This window comes from Hemiscyllium ocellatum, chromosome 30 (genome assembly GCF_020745735.1).
Source record: "Hemiscyllium ocellatum isolate sHemOce1 chromosome 30, sHemOce1.pat.X.cur, whole genome shotgun sequence".
In the NCBI taxonomy this organism is placed as follows: domain Eukaryota; kingdom Metazoa; phylum Chordata; class Chondrichthyes; order Orectolobiformes; family Hemiscylliidae; genus Hemiscyllium; species Hemiscyllium ocellatum.
Genome location: NC_083430.1, coordinates 43943588 through 43969664, shown reverse-complemented (window position 1 = coordinate 43969664; position 26077 = coordinate 43943588). Strand labels below are relative to the sequence as shown.

Genomic DNA, 26077 nt, shown 5'->3' with positions numbered 1-26077 from the left:
AAGTATTGCAAACAATAAGCAGCACTTAAAAGGACATTTAGGAAGATGACCGAAGATTTAAAGAGTAAAATGTCATTTTTTCTGTCATTTATTCACAAATAAATCTAAATTAAAAGGTTGTACCCCTGAACCCTATTAAACAGATATTCTAAATTTGACTACAGCTGGCATTTCCTTTAATTTACTAGTAATTTTCTGACATAAATGTAATGATAATCACAGCACTACTGAACCAAGGTTTTGATGAGTTACAAACAAATTCTGAAACTAAACATAGATAATTATTTTGAATTTATAATATCATGCCTGGCATGTACAATATTGAAATTTTGTGGCACTATGGGTAGTGTCTCTATCTCTGAGCCAAGAGCTCACGTTCAAGGCTAATCACATGACCTGATGACCATAGAACAAGGTCATATGCAGCCAAATAGACTGATTGTCAATCTGCAAAGTCATCCATCACATCAATGGTGGACATAACAGGCTGATCACACTCCTAGTCAGCCATATTGAATGTGGAGTAGCACCCCTCAAGATATAGCTTCTGGCTTCAAGTAGCAACTTGTTCCAGGAAAATCTAGCTATAGAAAACAGATGTTAACATGTTTTGTCTGCCCAATGTGCCCCTAAATGTAAGAAATCTTTTAAGTCCATGTGCAATAATATAGATTTATGAGTTAATCTCTACAATGCAATTGAAGATGCAACAATGCTTGCAAGTCATTGTGTTTCACTCTTCTGATTTCCTATATCAAGAAGCATGCAATAATCTCTTCCTCTCTCCAAGTTATTTGATATTCTGAGCAGTAAGGATGTTCCAATTGAGCTCAGTAGAAGAGAATTAATCTGTGCTCTTATTTTGCTAAAGGCAGCAGAAATGAAGCCAATTATATCCAAGATAATTTCAGGAAAGAATTGAGTTTCGGGGAAAAAAATCATTTCCTATAAACTGCTTGTGATATTTGTAACCAGCCAACGATCATTGCATAGTTTGCATCTGAAGAATGTCCAGCTGGGTGACTATTGATAAAATCACACCCCCACAGGAACTTCATGAGGAAAGGAGTAGTGAACATTGGTGACAAAGAGTCTGCTGATTAATGATTTATAATAAATTATCGCAAACTTTTCTATTTGTCAATTAGTGAGATTACCTTCAGCAGTAATTATGACAAAGTACTATTTTTGTATTTCTATTCTATTATTCAGATAATAGAGAACCAAAGGATGCAATGCCCTTGAGTGTTCAAAAGGTGTGACACAAGAAGTTATAAATAATTTTAAAATTCCTGCATTTATGGGACTGGCTTTCCCTTGGAAAGGTGGTGGTGAGCTGTCTCCTTGAACTGCTACCTGTGGTGTAGGTACATTCACAGTACTATTAGGGAGCAAGTTTCCAGATATGTGGCATAACAGTGATATAGTTCCAAGTCAAGATGGTGTGTGGAGGGGAACTTACAGGTGGCAGTTTCTTCACATATCGGCTGCCTTTGTCCTTCATTGTGATAGATGTCGCAGGTTTGAAAGGTGCTGTTGCAGGAGGCTTGGTGAATTACTGCAGCACATCTTGAATATAAAACCCACTTCTGCCACTGTGGTCGTAAAGGATATGAATGTTTGGATTGGTGGATAGGATGCAAGCTAAGTAAACGTCTTTGTCCTGGATGGTATTGAGCTCCTTGAGTGTTACTGGAGCTGCATTCATTCAGACAAGTGGGGAATATTCAACCACACCGGGCCTGTGCCTTATAAATAGTGTACCAGCTTTGGGGAGTCAGAAACTGAGTTGCAGAATGTTTAGCCTTTGGCTTGCATTAATAGCCACAGTACTCATGTCTAGTCCAGTTCAGTTTCTGGTCAATGATAATTCTCAGGAGGTTGATAGTGGGGGATTCAGCAGTAGTATTGCAATTAAATGACAAGATGAGATACATTATCTCTTGTTACAGAGTTATTGAGACTCTGGGTGATATATTACAATTGAATTAAGAATTGATTAACAGTCAGAAAACAGATTTTGAAAAAATTGATAATTTTCAGATGAATAGATTGTAAATTATGAGGTATTGCAAAGATCAGTTCTTGTACTCCAACTGTTTAGAAGCAGTATGAATGACTTAAATGATGGGATCCTGTGATGTTTCCAACTTTGTTGGTGATACTGAGTAAGATGAGAAAAAAGATTGTGTGGAGGACATGAGATGCTGCAGAGATAAAGGCTATAGGTTATAGGCACAAATATGATACAAAGCATTGAAGGAATATGAGGTTTTTCACTTCGGTCAAAAATAGCAGAATTCTTTGAAAGATGACAGTCTGAGAAACACTGATAATTGTAAGGATTTGGGTACTGTTCTAAGCGAATCATAAACTTAACATACAGGTATGTCTAGCACTTTGAAAGGTACTTTTGTATCAGCATTCATTACAAAAGGGTTGAAGAATAACAGTAAAGCAAGGGTTGTTTCATTTCTTTACTTGAAAATGACCCCTGTTGGAAAATCTGTTTTGTATTAACATTGGTGACAGTTGGATGAGTTCTGAGGCCAGGTACACCCAATCAGTTTTAAAGTGAGGTTACTAAAGCAAGATGTCAGACAATTCATGATTGATTATGGCACTGCCTCCCAGCAAAATATGTTAACAATATCTTTGTAACAATACTCTTTCTAGCTCAGTTTGACATTTCAATAACGACTCCAGGTTCTAATGTTATGTTGTAACAGATATGATTTCAATATAAATTAGCTTCAATGTACATCCAAACAATGGTGTAGATTTAAGAACTGTAGGAAACCACTTCAGGAAAATAAAGCCATTGTATGTAAACTATATAATCTAAATACATTGCATCAAAATGTTCTGCAATTCCTACGTCAGACATTACAACCCTGTAAATTTTTCCCAGGCAGTCCCTTGAATCTGAGGATGATTTTCTTTCACTGTAGAGCTATGCATCCTGAGGTGACTAACATTGCAATGCTATATTTGCATGCCTGACCACAGGAGGGGCAGGAGGAATTTAAAGGAATACATGGATGAGATGTTTGAGTTTAAACATGTTCTTTTCGCTATTGTGCTTGACCTCTACTTGGACCTGTCAGAAACACTCCAAGTGTTAGGCACCTTCATGGATGAATCTTCTGCAAAATCCCCACCGGTCGGCATCATCTGCTTTACTGGTAATTGCATGGTGCAATGGAGATCAGACAACAGGGGTTACCTTTGGAGTTAACATAAATTGACTTGAAGGTGGTCACAATTGTAGCATCTGAGAGATCGTCAAGCATCCACTCCTCCTCCTTCCAGATGAGGAAGATGAAGTCATATATATGTAAATGCCAAGAGTGGTCCTTTGTTGTGTTTTAATATTGGCTGCAATTGGCCACCACCAGGAGGAGTATTACAGTCTATAAGTGAGAAAGATGAGAGAGCTGCACTTGATTGAATGTGACAAAAGCAAACACATCTTCCAAGCAGGAACAAAGTAAATAGACCACAACAATTTCTCGCACTAAGTTATAAGAGAACACAGCAGCAATTAACAATAATAATCCATCCATAAATTTCTTTGCAAATTGATGCTTCTGATGACTGTTGAATAGCCTGTTTGTTATACTGATATAATGTGGCATTCTTTTTTATTTGCTGGTGTGACTGGTTACAGGCCGATGGATGTTGGCAACCATCACTGCAGTGGAAAACATTGAAAATAAGAGCAGGAGTAGGCAACTCAGCCCTTTAAAGCCATTCTTCAATTCAATATGATAATGCTTGATCATCCCTCTCAGTACCCTGTTCCCACTTTCACTCCATCCCCTTTGATCTTTTCTTCCTAAGGACTATATCTATCGCCTTAAAATTGATCATAGACTCAACTGCTTTTTGTAGCAGAGAATTTCACACCTCACCAGTCTCTGGGTGAAGAAATTTCTCCATATCTCAATCCGACGTGACCTGCCCTGTATTCTTAGACTGTAACTCCTGGTTCTGGATTCCCTAGTCTTCTGAACACCCTTTCTGTGTTTATTCTGTGTAGTCACTTTAGAATTTCATTGGTTTCTTTGAGGTTCCTCTTCATTCTTCCGAACTCCAGTGGCTATAGTCCTATGTCTGTTCAAATGTCAGTCCTGCCATCCCAGGAATCAGTCGAATAAACCTTTGTTGCACTCCCTCCACAGCTAAGACATCCTTCCCCAGACAAAGAGGCCAAAACTGCACGCAATACTCCAGATGTGGTCTCACTAAGGCCCTGTACAATTTCAGCAAAACATCTCTGCTTCTGCATCAAATCCTCTTGCTATGAAGGCCAACATACCTTTTGCCATCCAGGGGCTGCTGTGGGACAGTGATAGTGGGCCTGCCTATGAGACAGAAGGTCTGTGTTCAAGTCCCATTGGCTTTAGAGTTGTGAAATAACATACCTGAACAGGTTGATTAGGAAATTATCTACGCATGGATCTACGGTTGGTGTACAGGAGCTGGAATCTTGGCTCGAGCCCTTCTTCAGGCAAGAAGGGCTCATGCCCGAAACGTCGGTTCTCCTGCTCCTTGGATGCTGCCTGACCTGCTGCGCTTTTCCAGCAACACATTTTCAGCTCTGATCTCCAGCATCTACAGTCCTCACTTTCTCCTGGAATCGTGGCTCACTCAGTTTAGTATTTCAGCCAGCATTGTGTTTGCACCATCAGCCTTGTTGATTGTTAGCTGTCAGATTCCTTTACAACCTTATAATATGATAGAGTTGTGCTAAGAATGTGGCAGGTGGCATGCGTTAGAATTAGTTGGAGGCCATTCAGCTTGAGGACTGAGTCTCAAATGAGAAGAATCCTCAAAGGGCTCCTTCCAGTGCATCTTAGCTCTCAGTGCCTGGGCTTCAGATGGTCTTGACTGTGCTAAAAAATAATCCACGAATGTCATAACTGTCGAGAATGGAGGGAGATGTTGCTGTTGCTGTTTTTCTGCCTAACTCTAATGGTGAAAAGCATTGGCTATATTAGAAAAAAAAACATATAATAGCAGTAAATCTACAGAATGGAAACAGGCATTCTCATTGAAACAGCTGGCCAAATAGTTAATAATGATAAATAACCAAACCATTTCCCTACTTTTTCTACATAATCCTGACTAATATTCCTTTTTAAATGTAGTATTTATGCAATTATGTTTGAAGAGTACATTTGAATCTCCTTCCACCTATCTTTCAAACAGTACATTGTTGTTACTTAATTTTTCATGTTTGATTGCATTTTGCCATTATGATCAGGCAGAAGGATTGCAGCCAAGTACCATCCTAAACATCAAATTTGCATCTTCTGTATTGATTGATCCAGATGCTCATGAATGAAAAGCTGAACATCAAAGCTCATGAAGTGAAGGTGAGAATATGGGTGTCGTTAACATCATTGTGTAAACATAATAGCATTGTCTTTTAATACATGCCTATCATTTCCAGTTCCCATATGTCAACCAAACAATTTTATAAACATAGTAAAAAAAGGAAGAGTTACCTTCTGTGGGTTTTTCTGATGTTGATGATCTGATTTCTGCCCAAAAGCTTGGAACCAAGTTGTCAATTGTAGAAACTTCCCTTAACAAATGCTCTCATATTGGCATCTGAGATACCTATTTAAATGGTTGTCTATACCAAGTACTGGAACAGATATATTAAAGGTATATGCTGGGTGAAACATAGCTCCATCCTTCAGTTAATCAATCCACCTTCCTTTTGGACTGTACCTTAACATGGTGCAAAGTCTCTTGTGTTCTGCTGACCATGTGGACTGTATTATTTTGCTGTCCTTCGTTCTGATGGTCAATAATTTTCTTACATAAACTGCCTTAATGTGATTATCAGAGCAATAACCAAAGATATTATGGTGGTCTACTGTGTTGAGAAAGACTGAATCAACCTAAGAGTCTTCCCTGACTCTTCTTGTTACCTCCAAAGACTTGTGTGTACACCCATTGGAGTTTGGTTCCTGCAGTTTCTTTAAATTGTAGCATTTATATCATCACTCCTCATTGTTCTTACCAAAATGAATCACTTCGTTCTTCCCAGGAATGAATTTCTTTTTCATGCGTGTGCCCATTTTATTCATGATTGATGTACCCAAAACACCAATACTTTCCTTCACGATGTTTCACATTCTTTTTCTGCATATCCAAATCCAAGTCATTAAAATATAAAGAACACTGCTCCTAATCCACACATAAATGAAAGATACTACTGTATACTTCCATCCAGTCTAATAAACAACCGTTCACCATTACCACCTGCTTCATCTGTTAGTCAACAAAATATTCAGTCACTCCCCCCTTTATGACACAAATTTGTTGACAAAGTCAAAGCTCATTCTGACATCTTATCAAATGCATTTTCAACATCCAAATGCACATCAACTTTACAACTTTTACAAGCCTTCATTACACCATTGAAGAAGTTCAAATTATTAAAAATGATTTGCTTATAAAAAATCCATGTTGGCTATAAATCATGGTCTTTCAAGTGGCGGTTAATGAATATAGACTCTGCGAGTTTCCTCAACACTGAGGCTGGTTTATTTCACTTCTTAACAGAGTTTTGTTCTGAAATCCTTTGGGATCAACATTACTTCCATATCCACAGATGATTGAAAGATTGTAGGTAGACCCTCCACTGTCTTCACCCTATCACCCTCAACAACCTTGTACATGTTCTTCCAAAATCAGGTGACATTTCTAAAGAGTATCCTCTGTCTTTTGAGTATCTCCACTTTTTGTTATCTTATCCAATATCTCTCTATTTTTTTCTTTGACATTAACAGGACTTTTCCCATGTAAAGACAGAACAAAGTACTAATTTAGTATCCAACCATATATCATACTGAAGATCATCATCAATACCTCCACCAGATTTCCTTTTTAATCCTATTCAGGACCACGTTTCATTTGACTATCCTTTATTTTTTGTTTATAAAATACATAGAGTTTTTCTCTAATCTTTTTTGCTTCACTTTCTCGATTACAATAATCGAAAGCTTTTTTGTTCTATTTCAATTACAATTTTTTACATGACCAGCAAGTTCTAGTTTTGGGTGTAATTTTAAAATTCAATTAATCTGTGCCTGAATTACCTCCTTGCTTGAAGACTTTCAGTTTCACATTTACTGATTTGCCACTTAATCTTTGTTTCCAACCCATCTGGGCCAAATTCCTATTCACACAGTTTCTTCCACATTTATATGTAAGCTTTTGATTGTTCTCTTTTCCATAATTACTCCAAACTCAATATATTCAGATCTATGTTGCCCAATTGCTCCCCGATAGAAATAAGATCCTTTGCAGTCTCATGAAGAAAGTTCTCCTTTACATATTTGAAGCATTTATCTCACTCCTTTCACCAATTTCCCAAGTCTTTATAGCACTATTCCTTGTTTCTACATCATAAGTCAGAGTCATGGAGCATGGAAATAGGTCCTTTGGCCAATTCGTCCATGCTGACCAGGTTTTATAACCTGAACTTATCCCATTTGCCTGTGTTTGGCTCATGTCCTTCTAAACGTTTTCTATCCATGTACCTGTCCAGATGTCTTTTAAATGTTGTAATTGTACCCACCTCAACCACTTCCTCTGGCAGCTCGTTCACATGCACTACCTTCTGTGTGAAAATATGGCCCATCAGTTCTCTTTTAAATATTTCTCCTCTCACCTTAAAGCAATTCCTCTGGATTTGGACTCCCCTACCATCTGGAAAAGACCTTGGCTATTCACCTTATCTATGCCCCTCATGATTTTATACATCTCCATAAGATCTACTGTCAGCTTCCTACATTTCAGGAAGAGAAGTTCCAGCCTATCCAGCCTCTCCTTATAATTCAAACTTCCAGTCTTGGTAACATTCTTGTAAACTTTTTTGTTTCCTTTCCAGTGCAATAACACCCTTTCCATAGCAGAGCAACTGAATTATATGCAGTTCTCCAAATGTGGCCTTACCAATGTCTTGTACAGCCGTAACATAACAATCTAACTCCAGTACTCAGTGCTCTGACTGATAAAGGCAAAGGTACCAAAGGCCTTTTCCACCACCCTATCTACCTGTTACATCACTTTTAAGGAGCTATGTATGAACACCCCTAGGTCTCTTTTTTCAACAAAACTCCTCAAAGACCTACATGAACTGTATAAGTCCTGCCCTGGTTTGTCTTAGCAAAGTGCAACACCTCACATTTTTCTGAAATAAATTCCATCTGCCATTCCTCAGAACACCAGCCCAGTTCATCAAGATTCATTGTACTCTGAGATAACCTTCTTCACTGTCCACTATAACATCAATTGTGGTGAGTGCACTAACCATACTTCCTAGAATAGAATAGCCTTTATTGTCATGCGCACTTGAATGAGTGCAGTGAAAAGTTTGTAATGTCGCCTCTCCATGCCAACTTAGATACAGGGTACCTAGGTACAGATACTTTAAGTATTGTTACAGAATTGAAATATTAGAAAGAAAAATAGACAAGCATGGGAGTATGGAGTTTAAACATCCAGAATGAGAATAAAGTGTCTTTAAACTGCTCAAGTTATAGTCCTTTTCCACTGAGTTCAAGGTCTTCAGGCTTCAGAAAACAAGGCATCCCCTCTGTCTTGGAGTTGCCTCCAGGACTAGGTCCCCTCCCCCCCACTGGCCAGCCTATACTCGCTCTGCTCACGCTCCATTTCCATCTGCGACTCCACTACCAGCTTGGCCCACACTGACTCTGTTCCCCACCCACCTCACAACTCATCTCCCTTTGTCTCACCTCCATTTGTTTCAGATGTTTCAGTTGTGGGGGTGGGGAGGAGCTGCTGCAAGGAGGAAAAAAGAGAAAGAAAAAGGAAAAGGAACTGGCAAGAGGAGCTCTGCCTGGAGCATGTTACTCTGTCACCATCTTCTTGGAATCCTATATTCTCAACCAAATTATTTATATAAATGACAAACAACAATGGACCCAGACCAATCCTTGCGGCATACCACTGCTCAGGCCTCCAGTCTGAAAAACAACTTTCCAGGACCACCCTCTGTCTCCTATTTTTGAGCCAATTTGGTATCCAATTGTCTAGCTCTCCGTGGATCCTATATAATCTAACCTTACTCAGCAGTCTAACATGTAGAACTTTGTCAAAGGCTTTGCTGAAGTTCATGTAGACAATGTCTACTGCTCTGCTTTCATCTATCTTCCTGGTCACCTCTTCAAAAAGCTCATGCAGAAAACCATGCTGATTATCCTTTCCTTTCCAAATGCACCTAGATCCTGTCTCTCAGAATCCCCTCCCAACAACTTACCCACCACTGACATTAGTTTCACCAGACTGTAGTTCCCTGACTCTTCCTTGCAGCATTTCTTATGTAATGACACAGCATTAGTCAACCTCCAGTCTTCCAGCACCTTACCCATGACTACGATGATACAAATATCTCTACTAAGGGCCCTTCAATTTCTTCCCTAGCTTCCCACAATGTCTTGGGATATACTTGATATACTTAGGTCATTCTTACTGAAGCTTGTGTGCAGGATTCCTCCACCAACTCTTTTCATTAATGGGTAGATGCTGTCAAATTGCAATGGGCATCCACAAATTAGTGTTAAACACAACTTCAGAATAGCATGTTAAAAAGAGATGATGTGGAGGTGGCAGGTGTTGGATTGGGGTGGACAAAGTTAAAAATCACACAAAACCAGGTTGTAGTCCAGCAGGTTTATTTGGGATTACTAGTTTTTGGAGCACTGTTCCTTCAATAGCTAGCTGTGGAGCAGAATCATAAGACACAGAATTTATAACAGAAGATCACAGTGTCATGAGTATAACTGATTTATTGAACAAACCTAGATTGCTGTTAAGTCTTTCATCTTTTAGAATGGGATGCAGGTTTTGGTTCATCAGTATGTAAATCCCAGAACTTCTTTCAAATCACATTCTCGAGATAACTGAAGGCTTTATGAAAAAATAGTAACATCTCAGCTCAGACAATGCATTAAAAGTGTGAGGTTAGAGTCTGTCTGTATCCGAATCTTGAGTCAGACTGGTTCTCTTTCCACAATAGAAAATTATAAAATGTTACATGGATTAACTGCCTGCAGATTGTGTCATTTTTGAACAAAATAGAATGTATCTGCAATTACAATTCTGCAAATGCAAATTCACCCCACAGACTTATATACGTATGCATGTGCATGTGAGGGAGAGAGTATGCGCGTGTGTCGGGGGGGGGGAAAGAGTGTGTGTGCAAGTAAGTGTTAGAGTGAGAGTAAATGAGAAAATGAGATTGTGTGTTTGCATGTGTGCACCTCTCAGAGGGTGTATGTGTGTGTCTGAGAGAGGTTCTGTGTGAGTGTGTATGTAAGAATGTGCATGTATTTGTACGTGTGTGAGTGTGAATGTGGATGAGAGAGTGCATAGTGTATTGGGGTCACCTGTAATGTGACATGAACCCAAGGTCCCAGTTGAGGCCATCCTCTTGGGTACTGAAATTGGCTCTCAGTCTCTGCACAGTCACTCTGTTGTTTCATATCCTGAAGTCTGCCTTGGAGGATAGTCACCTGAAGATCTGAGGCCGAATGTCCCTGACTACTAAAGTGCTCCCCCACTGAGAGGGAACATTTCCATCTGGCGATTGTTGTGTGGTGTCTGTTCATCCATTGTTGTAATGTCTGCTTGGTCTCACCAATGTACTATGCCTCGGGGTATGCTTGCCTACAGTGTATGAGATAGATTACATTGGCCGAGCCACATGTATACCTGCCATATAAACCACTTGTAATGGTAGTATCCATGTCAACACTCTGACACATCTTGTGGTGGTTGCCCTGACAGGGTTGTGTGGTGTTGTGGTCAACGTTGTCTTGAAGGCTGGACAGTTTCCTGTGAACAATGCGCTGTTTAAGGTTTAGTGGGTTTTTTAATGGTGAGAAGTGGAGGCATAGGAAAGATCTTGGAGGTGTTCATCCTCATTGATAACGTGTTGCAGGCTGCCAAGATCATGGCGTAGTTTCTCCACTCCTGAGAAGTACTGGACAACAAAGGGTACCCTATCGGTTGCATTCCATGTTTGTCTCCTGAGGAGGTCATTACAGTTTCTCGCTGTGGCATGTTACAAGTGGTGATCAATATATTAAAAATTGTACCCTGTTCTTACGAAGGTGTCCTTCAGCACCTTCAGGTGTCCATCACGTTCCTCCTCATCTGAACAAATCCTGTGTATGCGTAGGGTTTGTTTGTAGGAGATGGCTGCTTTAATGTTTAGGGTGGAAGGATGGAGGTTTTCCGTGGGCTTGCAGTAGAGTGAGGTACTGAGGTATCCATCCTTGATGGAGATACCTATGTCCAAGAATGAGACTGATCCTAAAGAGTAATCTATTGTAAGATGCAGTAAATTTGTGAATAATGTCTTTATTTTCCAATTTGTTTACACTCTAATGGCCTTGTACAATAAAAGGCATTGCTCAATGTTAGGAGTTAGTTTTGGAAAAACGTAGTAATTTTGGGAGACAAGAATTTTAGCTTGATGCCCTTGAGGCTAGCGACATTAAATGCATGGCTCAGTTGTCTATATTAATGATAATCTTCCTTTACTTCTGTTGCATTTTGTCCACTTTACTGATGTTTCAAAAATACTGAAGGCTGTTTTGTAAGTCACCTGCCACAGAATAGTGATGTGCAAGAAAACATTGCTTTTAGGCTCAGTAACAGAAACAAAAGTTGCTGGAAAAGCTCAGCAGGTCTGGCAGCATCTGTGAAGAGAAATCAAAGTTAATGTTTCTGGTCCGGTGACCCTTCCTCAGAACATAGCTTTTGGCCTTTCAGCTAAAAAAAAAAGCAGCGGCTTTTCAGCACCACTCATTTGTGCAGACCACAGCAGTTACAAATTCTTTGCTTCACTTTCCACAATTACATGTTTCACCTTTAAATAGTGGAGACCGAATAGGTGAAAGATAGTAAAGCCATCCATCACTGCAGGTGAGTTCTTTATGGCTTAGCCTCTTTGTAAGGGCCATTCCCCCTTCCTGTAGGATTGGGCTAATGATGGCAATGTTCTCTGCTCAAGCTGCCTTGAGCCATGTTCGCAAAGCTTCTTCAAGATCTGGATGAGAAACTGTTTTCCATCCTCTTCCTTGCTGAAATTGTTCCAGGATTTTCTCCTTGTGCTTCAGAATGGCTGACAAACATGACAGTGGAATCTCCCATTGGTTAGTGATATGAATTTTTCACTTTGTACAATGTTTTTCCACTTGTTGTAACGAGTTTGACTGGTCTTTTTTTTCCTCACACTTAGCCATACTTACAGGCTTTCACAGGAAGATCTTGATGTCAAATGATGGATTACCCATGATTTCATGTGTGGCCCAACCCTGCTCCAATTGGTTGCTATGATCATGGGTAAACTGGTGCGAACTTGGCTATTTGGAGTTACCAGTCTGGAACTCTGATTTATTACAGGCATCATTTTAAATGGATTTCCTAATTTACTGGCAGAAATGGCTGATAATTTCAACACAAGTGGAATTTCATGTTATCACAATTTTACTAAGTATTTACCCAGCACTGTAATTTCAAAAAACAACAAAGTTCTGTTTCTATTGTTAGTAGCCATTTGTTTAGTCTAAATTGTAAATTACAAATGAGCAGTACATTTACTGGACTTCTGGCAATTCAAAGAACGATCAAAGTACTCCATTTAGTTTCTCTTTGGAATGTCTTTATTTCTGAAGATGGCCTATTTGAAGGTTACAACACACCCTATCAAAAGGATAAAGTTACCAATTTAGATGTATTTTTAGGAACATGATGCTGGCATTCAGGAGCATCAGCTGAAGCAATAAGATCCAAGCCAACAAATCTTTGAGATTAAATAATTATATAAAGCTCTGAACAATATTAAAAGAGCTTTGTGTTTTTTTGAAGAGGAATTCAATTTTTACAAAAATCAAATTATGATATTTTCATTTCTTCTTCTATTGCCTGAGTCTCAACTTTGACTTTCTTTGCTGGTATATAGGATCCCATTCCTGCTGCTCGCTCTGCTTCTTCCTGAGTGTAGGGCTCTTCGCTTAACTGTTTTAGTCTAGGAAATACAGAAGTCCACAAAATTAGTACGAGAATTCAACAAATGACCTGGTAAGTGAACATATACAATTGATTTATTTTGTTTATAGGCCTTGTGTTCCAATTAAGATATTATGAATTGTGAAAGTTATGCAGGCTAGCACAATTGTTGAACAGGTGTTTTCCTGTGATTAGCAGTGATAGACTTGGCTAGATCTTTGCTCAGGCACTATAACAGGCCTCAGCAAAACCTAACTTTGGAAAAAGAGAACACTGGTGCAACTTTCCCAGAACTAGAGTAGACTAATTAGAAAAGTTAGATCACATGGAATTCAGGGTGAGCTTGCCAACTTGATACAAAATTGGCTTATGGCCAGGACAGAGAGAGTGATGATGGAGGGTTGTTTCTCAGAAGCAAGGCCTGTGACCAGCCCTGTTCCACAGCAATCAGTGCCAGGCCCACTTTTTTTCTCATTTTAAATTTTTTAGTTGAGAATATAGAAAGTTGATAATTTTGCAGATGACGCCAAGATTGGTGGTAAAATGGACAGTGAAAAAGGTTATCTAAGATTACAAAAAGATATTGATCAATATGGTGGGCTGAAGAGTGACAAAACGTGTTTAATTTGGCTAAGTGTAAGGTATTGCATTTTGGAAAAAAAAGACAAGATCTATACTATTAAAAGTAGTCCCTTGGGCAGTGCTGTAGGACAGACAGATCTGGAGGTTCTGGTACATAATTCTTTGAAGTTTGCATCACATATAGATCGGGTGGTTAAGAAGGCATTTAGCACGCTTGCCTTCATTCCTCAGACCTTTGAGTACAGGAGTTGGGATGTTATGTGAAGGTACAGGATGTTGGTAAGGCCTCTGATCTCCCTGTCATAGGAAGGTTATTATTAAGCTGCAGAGGGTTCAGAAGAGATTTGCAGGAATGTTGCTTGGGATGGAGAGTTTGAGTTATAAGGAAGGGCTGGATAGGCTAGGATCTTTCATGCTGGGAAGTAGGAGGTTGATAGGTGACCTTATAGAGGCTTATAAAATAATGAGGGGGTACAGGTAAAGTGAATAGCAGGTGCCTTTTCCTCAGGGTAGGGGATTTCAAGACTGGGGGCATATTTTTAAGGTGAGGGGAGAAAGATTTTAAAAAGACAAGGACAATTTTTTTTCCATGCAGCGGTTGGTGTTTGGAATGAATCTCCACAGGAAGTGCTAGATGCAGGTGCAGTTACGACATTTAAAATACATTTAGATAAGTACATGAATAAGAAATATTTGGAGGGATATGGGTCAAGCACATCAAGCAAGTAGTGGGACTGCTTTAGTTTGGGTTTATGGTTGGTGTGAACTGATTGGACCAAAGTGTCTGTTTCTGTGCTATATGACTCTATAACTGACAACTAATTGATACATCTAAGGACAAAATCAGACTGGGAATTAAAGCCCCCTTTTGTTTTTGATTTAATCCCTGCCTTCCTCTTCACTGTTTGATCACACAGCATTGCCCTTTGATGTGAAGGGCACTGCGTGTCACTGGCCACTTGGGTGTTTCTTTGCTTCCTAGTGATGGAAATTGAATAAAGATTTGTGCATCTTGTGTCTTTCACTGTCTCACACACCTACACACACACAACATGGATGCTGGGGAAAAAAATAAGCACTACTGCAATTAGGTGGTAGTGTGGGGGGTAAAAAAAATTTACAAAATTTTTAAAAATAAAAGGAAAAGAAAGAGAAAACAAAAGCCCCCTATAGTTCAATAACATGTCAGTACTCATGAATGAAGCTTCTACAAATTAGTGTTGTGAGGTTTGTAAAGTATAATCGAAAGTCCCTGCCAAACAAAAGACATGAAATGTAACATATAGGTTTGGGGTGGGGTACAAATTAAGCAGAGTACTTATTCCTAATAACTTTCCAATGCCTCCTGTTGAGAAGTGCATATATATAGTGAATAGGAACAGAGTTATTTAGCCAGTTTGTGATAATCCTATTATGCATAACCTGCCAAGGTTTATAATCTAGCGTTGAGCATCAAGATGTTGATAATACATTGTCTATCAGTGATAGTCACTGACTATAATCAAAACTAAATGGAATAACCGTACAGTATCCCTGTCCTACTGTTTGAAGATAGCTTACAGCTTTATCTCAATAATGAAGCAGTCTTCTCTCTGGCACATCACTAAATATTTTGTAAAAATTGCCAAAAATGTCTACCATTCACTGTTACCTTTCATAATAATAAAGCATTACTTAGTCCTGGATTGAACTTTATAACAATTGACATTACCTTCGTTTGTGAACTTTTGTTTTAAAATGCTCTTTGAGACTTCTTTGATCAATGAAGTACCGCCTATAAATGAAGCAAAAGGAAGGAGGTCACTAAAAATAAAAGGACTGAAAATTTTGTTCAGCTACTCACCAAAACATATTAATAGCTTGCTCGGGCAGCATTTATTGCCAAAAGCCTAATTGCCCTTGAGATGGCGATGGCAAGCCATCTTCTTGAATGCAGCAGAGTCACTGCTAGACCTTTTCAGAGGGTAGTTAAAAGTCACCTATATTGTTGACACTCTGGAGTCACATGTCATACAACGGTTCAAAGTTGGCTCACCGGCACCTTCAACAATAACTTGAAATTAAAGAGAAATGGTGGCCTAATCAGCAACATGCAAATACCATGAAATAAAAAATTCTTAAAACATTTGAAAATGACTCTTTATAACTCTTGGTCTATAACAATTGCAAAATTATCAGCAGCACATCCTCAACTGATTAATATCCCTGCTCCCAGTGTCTTTTTGGTCTCAAACATTGCAACTTTTTTGGTCAACTCAACCCAATTGTGTTCCCAGAATTCCAAGCTGCGAGCTATGGAGAAAAGGCTACTGAAGCTCCAGAGTACAAAACATCTGTAATGGCAAAGGGCTACAATACTCAATCAAATGCCAACAGTCAATAAATTGGATGGTCCTCCGCAGGGATATTAATTTATTCAAAAGATATCACATTTGTTCACTTACGCGCAGTGTAAGCAGTAGAATTGTGCATTTCCTATGGCATCATAATCTATTTCCTGGTGCAATAATTTGTCTGCATTTTCAGGTTTCATATCTTCATGAATTTGATCTAAATCTTTTGTTCGCCTTTTTGTTTTCCATTGCTTTGATATACTTTTCTTTTTGTCACTGTTGTGATTGCGTATCCTCTTGGACCGAGTCATTTCCGCCGATGATCTTGAAACAAAAACCAACAGAAATACCTGTTTAAATTTAAAATAATTCCCAACTTTAAAATTTTTAAACGCAAGCACTAACTACGGAGTTTGGAATCTCTTCTATAGCAAATGCAAGCTGCATTAACGTATCATGTATTTCACCTCACCACAGATCGGGGGAAGGAGAGAGAATGGAGAGGTATGGAGGAAAATGTGTGTGTATGGAATGAGCTGCCAGAGGAAGTGGTGGAGGCTGGTACAATTGCAATATTTAAAAGACATCAGGGTGGGTATATGAATAGGAAGGGTTTAGAGGGATATGGCCCAAGTGCTGGAAAATGGGACTAAATTAATTTAGGATGTCTGGTCGGCATGGACGAGGAAAATGGGGATGGAGGAAAATTCATAACTGTTTCATCTCTTTCTCTAACTAGAACATGATTTGCTGGACATGTTTCAAGATTTTGGATGTGAGCAATTTTTGCTTCCTTATGGCAGAACAACATTCAAAATATAAATACATAACAATAGTGATTACAACATTGCAAAATATTACCCCAAGAAAAGTTATATATTACTTACACCACTGAGCTAAAGCAGAACTATCACAGAAACTTGGTTAAGAAACAGACAGGATTGGCAGCTCATCTTTCCAGGGTTTGGATGTTTCAGGCGTGAGAGGGATGTAAAGTGAAGGAAGACGGTTCAAGCAACCCAAGTTTAGGCATGTAGTACTTCATTAGATGAAGTCTGGATTGTTCGGTCCAGCTGCCAAGGACCTAAGGTTTTGCCTGGAGCCTTTTGATTAAATATAAGTTTGTAATTCAAGTGTTTTCACAGCTGCCTAAGCCATCAGCAATATTTCTTTCCTTTTTCTCTCCTGGCTCCTATTTATATAGCCAAGGATCCCATTTACTCAACCTACCCTTCCACCTTAAAGAGTTGCATCTCAGAATTTCAGTTCTTATGTTCCATATAAAATGTGCATCCTCTCTAAATTCTTCTTCTCAAGATTTCTTAGTCATAGAGATGTACAGCACGGAAACAGACCCTTCAGTCCAACTCATCCATGCCAACCAGATATCCTAAATTAATTTAGTCCCATTTTCCAGCACTTGGGCCAAATCCCTCTAAACCCTTCCTTTTAAAAGACATCTGGGTAGGTATATGAAATGTTGTTATGTACAGCCTCCACCACTTCCTCTGTCAGCTCATTCCATACATGCACCACCCTATCCATTTAATCTGCTCATGTTCTCAGTTCCACACATAATTATGCCCCCTATTCATGTAGGGTCTGCAAACTTTGCTATTTGCGCTTATACGAAGTAATCTGGAAAACTTCCAACAACAATTAGTCACTATTTGTTATCTATTTACATAACCATATATTATTTTAAGAAAATAACTATAAGATAGATGCACCATCTGTGATCAACTCAGGAATTTTATCTAATTGAAAGAAAAGGCATATAATGTGATGACGATGAGTGGCAGGCCAGACATTGGATTTTGAAATCCAGTGAAGTATGATTGAAAAAAAAGGATAAGTGAGCATATGATAGAAAGCCTGCTACAAATATTAAGACATATAGAAAGAATGAATGAAAGTATTTAAGAAGAGTAACTAAAGTGAGCATTGCTTCCTTACTGGGGAATAAATAATGGGAAACAAGAAAATCATGAAAGTATTAAATAAGTATTTTGCATCCGTCATAATTGGGCAAGACAAAAGAAATCTCAAGGAAACTTTAAAATCAAGGTAAAAGAAAGGAGAAACTTACAGAGTTTAGGACAAGGCAACAGGAAAACGCTACTAAAAGTTGACAAGTCCCCTGTGCCCGATGGCTTACATCACAGAGACATAAAAGAAGTGACTGTAGACACAAGAGATGCAAAAATTGTGAACTTATAAAAAATTCTCTAGATTAACCAAAAACTGCAGCAGTAAATTGCAAATGTAACATCAGTATTCAAGAAGAATGGATGACAGAAAGCATGAAATTATAAATTAATTTGCCTACATCAGTAAGAGAGAAAATATTAAAATCCATTAATAAGATAATCACATTATGATTTTAACAATGTTCTGTTATCAGGCAGAGTCAACATGGTTTTGAGAAATGGAAAGCATGTTTGACCAATTTATTATCGTTCAGTGACATCAACAAAGTAGAATCTGTAGATGCAGCATACTTGGATTTCCAAAAGGCATTCAATAAGATGCTGCATCAAAGGTTAGGACTCTAGGCAACTTGTGGTATGGGGGTAATACTAGTAACATGGATAATTTAACTAACGGGAAGTAGGGACTAGGAAACATGGGTCATCTTCAGGTTGGCAAACTGAAACCAGCAGAATGCCACAGAGATCAGCATCGAGATCTCAACCATTTACAATCTATATCTATGACTTGGATAAAGGGACCAAATGTAGTTATGACATTTGTGGTCAAAGGATAAAAGGCCTATAAATACATTTAGATAGGTTAAATGAGCAACATAGGCAGGCAGCAGCTTGCCAAGTTAGTTCCCAGTGCTGGCTTCTGAAGCCACCGTCATGCAGGGATCACAGAGCTACATACAGCTGAATGAATACTTAGAGGGAACACAAATTTGGCAATGGAAAATATGAACTTGTCCACTTTGGCTGGAGTAGAATTCATAGATTTCATTTATATTAACTTGAGAGAACCTGTATAGCTCTACTGTATAAAGTATCATAAAATACTATCATACAGACAAAAGAACTGATTAAGGCAGCAAATAAAATGTTGCCATTTATTGCAAGGGAAGTGAAATATAAGAGCAGGGACCATTGCTAGAATTGTATAGATAAAATCATCATAGTCCTAGCAGACAACTGGGGTGCTGTCTCACTGGAGACAGATGACTGGTGATGGTGTAACCTGAGAGTCCACTTCTATCTTCTATTCTTCAATGCCTTTTAGCCACATTAGACATGGAACAGTACAGCACAGGAACAGGCCCCTCTGCCCACCTCAGGGGAGAGAAGGTGAGTCCTTTATAGTGACTTCAGCTATAACATAAATTAAACTCATGCTGTTGGTGCTATTCTGCATTGCAAACCAGCTGCCCAGCCAACTGAGCTAACCAAACCCTTCAAATGGTTATATCGGTCATTGTCAAGACTACATCTGAAGTCAATTATACAGTTTTGGTCTCCATACCGCAAGTAAATAATTGCATTAGAAGTAAATCAGAGAACATTCACAACTTATTACCAGAACAGAGGGGTTAGCTTATAAAACAAAAGTTGAAAAGGTTGGACATATATCCTTTGGAATGTAAAAGAATGAGGTAACCTTATTGAAAAATAAAAGATCCTGAGATGATTTGATGGCAGGGGAGACTAGAACTAAGATGCGTCGTTTAAAAATTAGTAATACCTAATTTAAGTCTGGGTAAGGAAGTTTTTTTTCAGATGGTTGTTCATCTCTGGAATTCGCTTCCTAAGAGAGGAGTATTGGCTGGGTGACTGAATATACTCAAGGCTGAGTGAAGGGTCGAGTAGGGGCTCAGAGTTGTGGGCAGACGGGTAAATGGAATGGAGACAGTAACCTGACCACCCACGGTTTAATTAATCACAGAGCAGACTGAAATGGCCTACTGCTGCTCCTCGTTCTTGTGTTCTTGGCTGATGTCAGAAATTAAACGGCGACTTTAAAAAAATAAAAGGACTGCTGGTTAAATCTGATAATCACGGTCCGGGGTCCCTAAGCAAAGATGGGGGAGAGGGAGAGGGAGAGGGGAGGGGGGAGAGGGAGAGGGAGAGGGGAGGGGGGAGAGGGAGAGGGAGAGGGAGAGGGAGGGAGAGGAGAGGGAGAGAGAGGGAGAGGGGAGGGGAGGGGGGAGAGGGGAGGGGGGAGAGGGAGAGGGAGAGGGGGGGGGAGAGGGAGAGGGAGAGGGGAGGGGGGAGAGGGGAGGGGGGAGAGGGAGAGGGGGGGAGGGGGAGAGGGAGAGGGGAGGGGGGAGAGGGGAGGGGGGGAGAGGGAGAGGGGAGGGGGGGAGGGGGAGAGGGGAGGGGGGAGAGGGAGAGGGGAGGGGGGGGAGAGGGGAGGGGGGGGAGGGAGAGGGGAGGGGGGAGAGGGAGAGGGAGAGGGAGAGGGGAGGGGGGAGAGGGAGAGGGAGAGGGGGGGGAGAGGGAGAGGGGAGGGGGGGGAGAGGGGAGAGGGAGAGGGAGAGGGGAGGGGGGAGAGGGGAGAGGGAGAGGGAGAGGGGAGGGGGAGAGGGAGAGGGGAGGGGGGAGAGGGGAGAGGGGAGAGGGAGAGGGAGAGGGGAGGGGGGGAGAGGGGAGGGGGGAGAGGGAGAGAGGGAGAGGGGAGAGGGAGAGGGGGGGGAGAGGGAGAGGGGAGGGGGGGGGAGAGGGAGGGGGGGGGGAGGGGGAGGGGGAGAGGGGGAGTCAACAATGTGCCGCTTCCCACGGTGGAAGTACCCTGCAGGAGGCGGGAATCCCATGCCCCGTTCCCCGTTCCCCGTTCCCCGTTCCCCGTTCCCCGTTCCCGCCGTCCACACCCTCACACACATTCTCCCCCTCCGGCTCCTCACCCTGAGCTTCGCCACCTCTCGGCCCGGAAACAGAGGAATTGGTTCCGGGGTCACCTGCTCACGTCGCCGAGAGGTTGAAAAGGTCACTGTGTGGTCACGTGACCCTCATGTTGCAATTCCCTTCCCTCTGGGGTTGCAGTTTACAGGCAGCTCCTTTACACAAGGAGGGGAATTAATCCTATCGATCGCTCTTTTGCAAATATTTTAATTCTTTTGCTTCATGGAGCTGTTTCCTCTTGCAAAGCTAAGACTTGCATTTATATATGTTTCTAGTGCTCAGAGATGTTATTATACACCTCTGGAGCAGGTGGGACTTCAGTGCAGGTCTGCAGAACCAGAGTTAGGAACACCAGCGCTGCGTTACAGGAGCCCTTAAGGGTTATCTTCATCAAGTGCCTCAAACATCACTGGACTTCGCAATTCACTTTATAGTGATTTGGTGCACAAATGCTTTTACATATTTGGCAGTAAAATGTCAAAATGTGCTGAATAATGAAAGTGTATTGTGTCATACTTATTTTTATTCTTTCACGGAATATGCATGTCTCAGGCTAGGCCAGCATTTATTGCGTATCCCCAGAGGATGGTTAAGATTCAACCACATTTCTGTTGATCTGAAGTAATATGTAGGCCAGACCAGGTGAGTTTACAGTCTCCCTAAACCAGATGGGTTTTTCTTGGCATTCTGCAGTGATTTTATAGTCATTGTTAGATTCAATTCCAGACTTTTTTTCAGGTATTGAATTCCAATTCCATCATTTGCCATGGTAGGATTAAAACCTGAGGCCCCAGATTAATCCTGTGGATTAATGTAGCACATTGCCCCCTTTGGCCAGCCATAATGCTTTGGTTTAGCCATTTACTGTGCAGTTTTGGAAAAGAGCATTACACTCCCAACAGTCAAGCCCAAGGTATTTTTTTATGGTGTGCTTCCTTGAATTCTTTGCAAAATATCCAAATATAAAATAGCAAAGTGGTACATGATGTCAAGCTCAGTGATAAGACTTTGTGGATTTTGTAAAGAAAATAATATAAATGTATTTATTAATGTCAAATTGATATATTTGCATAAGGGTTTATATTCAATGTGATCAATTATAGTAGCAATTCTATAGTGGCATGTTTTGAAAGCCTCAGGGGAAAAGAGAATTCTCCAATGACTAAATTAGGTCCGGAAGCATTTACCATTGCTAATCATCCACCAGTTATTTATGCCAGAGGGCTTAAAAGTATTCCTTCTTCAATTCAAAACACAAATTAGGATGTGTACTGAAGGTGAAAGAGCGACCCTTATTATACAACAAATACGATCTGAAACATATACTCATGGGGAAATTTAGCCATTACGGAAATTCCCTGAGTTCAGGCGAAGGCTATAAAGATTCAGTGAAAAATTCTGAATAAGGGAAGTATCAGAGATCAGAATAAAATAATTCAGCCATGTGTCTAATGGGCAAATCATCATGAAATCCTCTGATGTTTTCATTTGTAACATATGGCTGAGTGCTTCTCAGTGATTTAGTTAAACAATGATTTCAAGAATCAATGCCTGGTCTGCACTAAAATGGTTGATTTATGATGTGGAGGTGTCAGTGTTGAACTGAGGTGGACAAAGCTAAAAATCACCAAGATAGAGTGGAGATGGATTGGGCAGAATGTTCTTGTTCTTTTAGCTGTCTAACTTAGAGATGGGAATGTCATTTAATTTGGCAAGGCAGTGGTGTACACAATCCCCACTACCTTCTTGCATTCACTGAAATAAAGTCTAGGGCAGGAGGGCGCTCATTGTTGATCTATCCCCCGATATCAATTAAGACCAATAGATGGCCACCCTAATCATAGCACTGCTGAGCACAAGTCCCATCAGCTTCTGACTGGCCAACAGCTCTTGCTCTGCATTGCTTGGTTCTCCAGGGTTTTGATTCCAGGTGGAGGCCTATCCATAGACTCCTCAATGCTTGATTGTCATGAGATTTGGTGAGCCTTCCCTGGAAGAAGCAGTGCAGGTCTCTTACTGGCTTTCCAGACTGCTACCTCAGCAAGATTCTGCCCATTGCATCTGACAGCTGACCACATTCTTGATGCACTAGGAATTACTGATTATCTAATGACTGCTATATTTGGAACATGTATGCTAGGTGTGCCAAGAATTGAATAATCCTAACTGTATGCTCAAGTGTCAACAATGACTATACATTCAGGAAAAGAGTGGCAAAAAAAAAGGAAGACTGTACAGAATGCCAAGTTGCTGATGACAGTGGGTTAACTCACAACATTGTGAGGCTGTTTTATCTTTCAATAATGCCTCAATGTAAAAGAGTATTTGAAACTATTTGTCAGATAACCTGAAGTCAATGAAAATGATTTTGGATATTTTTATCTTTTTGAATTTTGTTAGTTTGCAGTTTGTTTTTGCAGCTGTGTTTTTCAATTCTTTTATGTCTGTTATCATTATTCTTTAACCACCTTATGCATTAATTTTATCCCAAATTCTATAGAAGTCATAAAGGTTAAATTGGACAAGGTCAGTGTAACGTGTGCTAACAGAAGCTGGATTCAATAACAAACTGTACAAAAAAAAATTAAGACAGAATGTCACAAACTCTGGTTCCAAGATAGCAACGTTTTAGTAAATGTACTTAAATATTTTAGACATCGGGCAGAGTATTCCCTTTCCTGGAAATGACAAGAAGGGGAGAAAAACTAGAGAAAAACTCACTCTCTTCTCACCACCTATGCAAGTAAATGCTGAACAAGAAAGTCCTTTGGCAACTTCCTTGACTTGCCAGCAATTAAAGCCCTTAAGTAGTCAACGATTGGCTGCGTAAGGGCCTCAACGCACGAACTTCTGCCTCTTCAGAGACAAAGATGAAGGATAAAGTGGATGCCTGTGATTGCCATATCATTGCTTTCAACCCCTGGACACCATCTCTCCCTAAGAACCTCACTACACAGCACAAAGGAAAAAAAAGAGTTTCATGTTTGCCATTGATCTTCTTTCAAGTTGGCCTCAACAGGTGGCCTTTAGGAACCAAACGATGCCTGTCTTGAATTTACCAACAGCTTCTGGTGACTCGAATTACTTTTGTGAAGGCACCTGATAGGAAAAGAAACGCGACCAGCTGCCTATCAGCTTAGCGAGTTCTGAGATTTGTAGCTCAGGTTGAGGTTCTGGATGTAGGTTCGCTTGCTGAGCTGGAAGGTTCATTTCCAGATGTTTCGTCACCCTACCAGGTAACATCTTCAGTGAGCCTCCAGGCAAAGTACTGCTGCCGATTCCTGCTTTCTATTTATATGTTTGGGTTTCTTTGGGTTGGTGATGTCATATCCTGTTATTTTCAAGGTGTTTGTTGATAGAGTTCCGGTTGGAATGCCATACGTCTAGGAATTCTCGTGCATGTCTCTGTTTGGCTTGGCCAAAGATGGATGTGTTGTCCCAGTTGAAGTGGTGTCCTTTCTTATCTGTATGTAAGGATACTAGTCAGAGAGGGTCTTGTCATTTTGTGGCAAGTGGCCTGAGAAAAATAACCAGAAATGACATCACCACCGGAAATGACATCGCCACAGGAAATGACAGCATCAACCCAAAGAAACCCAAACATATAAATAGAAAGCAGGAATCGGCAGCAGTACTTTGCCTGGAGGCCCACTGAAGATGTTATCGGTAGGGTGACGAAACGGCTGGAAGTGAACCTTCCAGCTCAGTGAGCAAACCTACATCCAGTGTCTATCAGCTTTTATGAGCAGATAGGCAGCCAGTAGTCTGAAGTATCTCAGCGGTTGGAGGTGCCCAACATGCTCTCCTCTTCCCGCGGACAAAACTATAGATAAATTCTGCCACAGTTAAGATGTCCTGATGCAAGGAAATCACATTTAGAAGACACAACATGTCTTCTAAAGATACAGTATTAAAGACTGTCTGCGTGGAGTTTGCAAATTCTCCCAATGTCAGCGTGGATTTCCACCAGGTGCTCTGGTTTCGTCCCACAGTTGAAAGATGTGCAGGTCTAATTGATTGACCATGTAAAATTGTCTCTAGTGTCCAGAGATGTGTAGACTAGGTGAATCAACCATATTAAATGTGGGGTTACAGGGATAGGGTGGGTCTGGGTGAAATGCTCTTTTGATGGTTGGTTCTAGACTCGATGGCCAAATGGCCTCTATCTACACCATTAGAACTCTATGCTTCTATGAAAGTTCCTCCACAGCTTTTGCCTCTTCTTGCATAGATCAATGTGTGCAGCAAATGCATCATCCTCATGATGCCTGATAATCCTACCGCTTGTGAGGTACTTTGTGTCAGTCTCATGAGCACTGTAAGTGATAGATTATTTCAATAATTTGATGAGGGACTAATCACAAGAAGTTGGAGCGGGAAAAGACCAGTCTGCCCATTGAACTTGCACCATCATTTGGTGTAATCATGGCTGATCTTTGACTCAATTCCACTTTCGTGTCCTTATCCATATCTACTAGTTTCATGAGGGACCAAACATCTATGTATCCCAGTTTTAAATTTATTGAAGCCCTCTGGGGTAGAATTCAATTGATTCATAATTCTTCGAGTGAAATAATTTCTCCTGTCCCAGTCCAAAATGATTGGCCCCTTATCATGAGTCTGTAGCCCCATGTTTTAGCTTCTCTGACCAACAGAAACATGCCTACCCTTTCAAGCCTCTTCAGAGTCTTGTATTTCACAACAAAATTGCCAGACAATATGAACTCAATTTACTCACCTCATTATTGGTCACCCTTTCATTCCAGTAATTCTTTCCTATACCACCATCAAATACAAGTACATTTCTTAAAAATAGAGATCACATTTGCATACAGTATTCCAGACATGTACAATCTTGCCAATACTTCTTTATTCCTGATGTTGAAGCCATTTCCAATAAAGACCAACATTATAATTGTCTTTCCAATTGCTTGCTGCACACGCGTGCTGACTTTCTGCATTCCTTAAATGAATGAGTGCTCACAAATCTCTGAGTATTAACAGGTTTTTCACCTTATTAAATATATTCTTCCTTTTTATTGTTACAATCAAAATGTAGAACTTACAAGCTTCACTGCATTATAGTTCAACTGCCATGTGGTTGCGCACTCACTTTACTCTTTGCACCCTCTCTGTGTCCTCACCACAACTTAATTTTCCACCGAGCTTTGTACAATAAGCAGATAAAAGAAGATTTAGTGTCGCCTGGTATACAAAATTGTGCTAGGA

The 26077-nt window shown here is 40.3% G+C and overlaps 1 protein-coding gene across 3 annotated transcripts; it reads right to left on the bottom strand.

The window, feature by feature from the left end:
* Positions 1-12693: 12693 nt before the first annotated feature.
* Positions 12694-20925, bottom strand: znf593 (zinc finger protein 593). Of its 3 annotated transcripts, XM_060847321.1 has the most exons (5): positions 20851-20886; positions 18067-18159; positions 16089-16301; positions 15356-15418; positions 12694-13081 (listed from the first exon to the last, which is right to left on the bottom strand). In XM_060847321.1, exons 3-5 carry the CDS (start codon positions 16286-16288, stop codon positions 12949-12951), a joined length of 396 nt encoding a protein of 131 aa, XP_060703304.1. In that variant the 5' UTR covers positions 16289-16301; positions 18067-18159; positions 20851-20886; the 3' UTR covers positions 12694-12948. The 3 variants fall into 3 exon arrangements, with proteins under 3 accessions (XP_060703304.1, XP_060703306.1, XP_060703307.1); XM_060847323.1 differs by lacking the exon at positions 18067-18159 and having other exon boundaries at positions 20851-20925; XM_060847324.1 differs by lacking the exons at positions 18067-18159; positions 20851-20886 and adding an exon at positions 19692-19952.
* Between the last annotated feature and the right edge of the window lie 5152 nt (positions 20926-26077).

What these genes read in the sequence shown, in the direction of transcription:
- znf593 (XM_060847323.1), bottom strand. Translation starts at nt 16,288, where the DNA reads ATGACTCGGTCCAAGAGGATACGCAATCACAACAGTGACAAAAAGAAA. An exon ending in TTCTACTGCTTACACTGCGC is followed by an intron (nt 15,419 to 16,088) that starts GTAAGTGAACAA and finishes CTTCATTTATAG; the next exon opens with GCGGTACTTCATTGATCAAA. An exon ending in ACAAAAGTTCACAAACGAAG is followed by an intron (nt 13,082 to 15,355) that starts GTAATGTCAATT and finishes TGTATTTCCTAG; the next exon opens with ACTAAAACAGTTAAGCGAAG.